The 3,326-nt window shown below is 37.3% G+C and overlaps 1 protein-coding gene across 1 annotated transcript; it reads right to left on the reverse strand.

Moving 5' to 3' along the window:
- Positions 1 to 2,271: 2,271 nt before the first annotated feature.
- Positions 2,272 to 3,210, reverse strand: LOC109222661. Its single transcript, XM_019386987.1, has 2 exons — positions 3,027 to 3,210; positions 2,272 to 2,861 (listed from the first exon to the last, which is right to left on the reverse strand). Exons 1-2 carry the CDS (start codon positions 3,208 to 3,210, stop codon positions 2,272 to 2,274), a joined length of 774 nt encoding a protein of 257 aa, XP_019242532.1.
- Between the last annotated feature and the right edge of the window lie 116 nt (positions 3,211 to 3,326).

Below are 3,326 nucleotides of genomic sequence, written 5' to 3' on the forward strand. Positions count from 1 at the left end.
ATTGCATGACAAACACATGAGCAAGCTGCAACATACTCCGCCTCACAAGTTGACAAAGTAACAATTGGTTGTTTTTTAGAATTCCATGTAAATGCAGAATTTCCAAGAAAGAAAACAAACCCAGTAGTACTTTTACGATCATCAATATCACCAGCCCAATCACTATCACAAAATCCCACAAACTTAGAATCCTTAGAAGATGAATAAAGAATTTCATAATCAAGTGTATCTTTGATGTACCGAAGTATTCTTTTTGCTACCTTTAAATGGGAGGTAGTAGGAGCTTCCATAAAGCGGCTCACAAGTCCAACACCATAAAGAATATCCGGCCTTGTGCATGTCAAGTACCTTAAGCTTCCAACAAGACTCTTGAAAAATGTGGGATTTACATTTTCTCCATCTCCATGCTTGGATATTTTAACTCCACATTCAACGGGGGTGCTCACGGGATTGCAATTATCCATCTCGAACTTCTTGAGAATTTCCTTTGCATATTCTCCTTGAGAAATAAAAATCTCATCCTTCCTTTGATGCACTTGAATGCCAAGATAGTAGGACATTAATCCAATGTCCGTCATCTCAAATTCTCTAGCCATCGCTTCCTTGAATTCTTCAAACATCTTAGGATTATTTCCTGTAAAAATCAAGTCATCTACATACAAGCAAACAAGTAAAATGTCACCATTTTTAGCAATTTTTACATAAAGTGCATGTTCATGTGGACATTTTGAAAAACCATTTGCTTGAAAATATTTATCAATTCTACTATTCCAAGCCCGCGGAGCTTGCTTCAACCCATATAAAGCCTTTTTCAATTTCAAGACTTTATTTTCTTGTCCTTCAACCTTATAGCCCAAAGGTTGATCAATGTAGACTTCTTCCTCCAATACGCCATTCAAAAAAGCTGACTTCACATCCATTTGATGGATTTTCCATTGATTTTGGGCGGCCAAGGCAATGACAAAGCGAATTGTTTCCAAACGAGCAACCGGTGCAAATACCTCTTCATAGTCAATACCGGCTTTTTGCTTGTATCCTTTAGCTACTAATCTTGCTTTGTACTTTTCTACTTCACCCTTGGAATCCTTCTTTAGCTTGTACACCCATTTGACTCCAATGGTGCTTTTTCCTTTTGGAAGTGTGACCAACTCCCATGTTTCATTCTTTTTTATTGCCTTGATTTCTTCATCCATGGCATCTCTCCATTTGGAATTTTGGAATGCATCCTCAAAGCTTATAGGCTCACTATCCACCAATAAACAAAAATGAGTAAAATCATATAAATCATTTCTTACCACTTCCGTGTTTTCATACAAGTCACGGAGACTTCTACTCTTATGAGGTGCTTCACTTGAACTTGAACTTGATTCCTCCACTTCTTGATTTTGTGGCTGAGGTGTTGATAGTGGTGAGATAGGTTGCTCCACATCTTCTTCATCATCATCAAATAATGGACTAAAAGAGTAATCTTGCTCTTTAGTCTTCCAATCCCAAGCACTATCTTCATCAAACTCAACATCTCTACTCAAAGTGACCTTGCCATTTTTGGGATTATACAATTTATAACCTTTAGAATTTTGATCATAACCAATAAAAACATACCTCTCACTTTTGTCATCGAGCTTGGTCCTCTTTTCATCATGTATATGTGCATATGCAATGCTTCCGAAAACTCGCAAGTGAGAAACTTTTGGCTTGAAACCACTCCATGCCTCTTGAGGTGTTTTTCCATGAACACGTTTTGTGTGGCAACGATTTAATAAGTATACCGCACAAGCAACAGCTTCAGCCCAAAATTCCTTTGGCATATTTTTGCTCTTCAACATACTCCTCACCATGTTAAGAATGGTCCGGTTCTTTCTTTCCACAACGCCATTTTGTTGTGGTGATCTTGGCACGGTTAAAAAATGGCGAACTCCATTTTTCTCACAAAAAACTTTGAATTCATTTGAAGTGAATTCTCCACCATTGTCCGACCGAAGTGACTTAATTTGATAGCCACTTTGTTTCTCCACCATCCTCTTGAACTTTTTAAAGGTTTCAAACACCTCTGATTTTGCCTTTAAAAAATAAACCCAAGTTTTTGTAGAATAATCATCAATGAAAAGTAAAAAATAATTACTTTTACCAAGTGAAGATGGCTTGATAGGTCCGCAAACATCCATGTGAATTAACTCCAAAGGGCATCTTGCTCTTGTCAAAGACTCTTTAGGAAAGTTTTTTCTAGCTTGCTTTCCAAAGATACATCCTTCGCAAAATTGGTTGGGATGATTAATACTTGGCAATCCATTCACCTATGTTTTCTTTATCCATCAACCTTAAGCTATCAAAATTCAAGTGACCAAATCTCATATGCCAAAGCCAAGAGGAGTCTTTGGCACACGAAAGTAAGCATCTTGGAGCATCATTTTGAAGATTTAAAATGAACATTTTATTATTAGCCATAGGAACTTTAGCTAATAATCTCCCTTTTTCATCTCTCATAAATAACTTTTTATCTTCCAAATGAATGTCATAATTTTCCTCCAAAAGTTGTCCCAAACTCAAAATGTTACTTTTCATCTCCGGCACATATAAAACATTAGAAATTAATTGATGACTTCCATCCTTCAAGCGAATTAAAATCGTACCTTTTCCTTTGATCTTAACACGTGAAGAATCTCCAAAAGTGATTGTGCCACGATTCAACTCTTCAAGTTCCACAAATAAATCCTTCTTTCCACAAATATGGCTACTTGCACCGGAATCAAGGTACCATCGGTGCTTCTCGGCACTTTCTTCTCCTTTGCATGCGAGAAGCAAGGTGGCATCTTCATCTTCATTTTTGCTCTCCACGAAATTATTTTTCTCTTCAAAGTTATCTTTACATTCCCAAGAAAAATGACCAAATTTATGACAAGTATAACATTCAATATTTGATTTGTCATACCTTCCTTGATTTTGCCTCCATCATTTCCCTCTTCCACGACCTCTTCTTGAATTAAAGTCTTGGCCTTTATTTTCTCTACTTGAAGGTGGTTGACTACCTCCTCTTCCGCCTCTACCACGACCTCTTCCATTTCCACGGCCTCTTTGTTGCGAGCCACGCCTTTCATCTTTCTCTTTGAAAGAAAATTTTGCTTGCAACGCTTGTTCAACCGATTCTTCTTTCGGTTTCTTCAACTTCTCTTCATGTGCTTGCAAGGAACTCGAAAGCTCGTCTATGGTCATGGTGTCCAAGTCTTTGGACTCTTCAATGGCAACAACATAAAATCAAATTTTGAAATTAAGGATCGTAGTATTTTTTGCCACGACCCTATCGTCTTTCAACTCTTCACCATATCTTT

This window comes from Nicotiana attenuata, unplaced genomic scaffold (assembly GCF_001879085.1).
Source record: "Nicotiana attenuata strain UT unplaced genomic scaffold, NIATTr2, whole genome shotgun sequence".
Lineage (NCBI taxonomy): Eukaryota > Viridiplantae > Streptophyta > Magnoliopsida > Solanales > Solanaceae > Nicotiana > Nicotiana attenuata.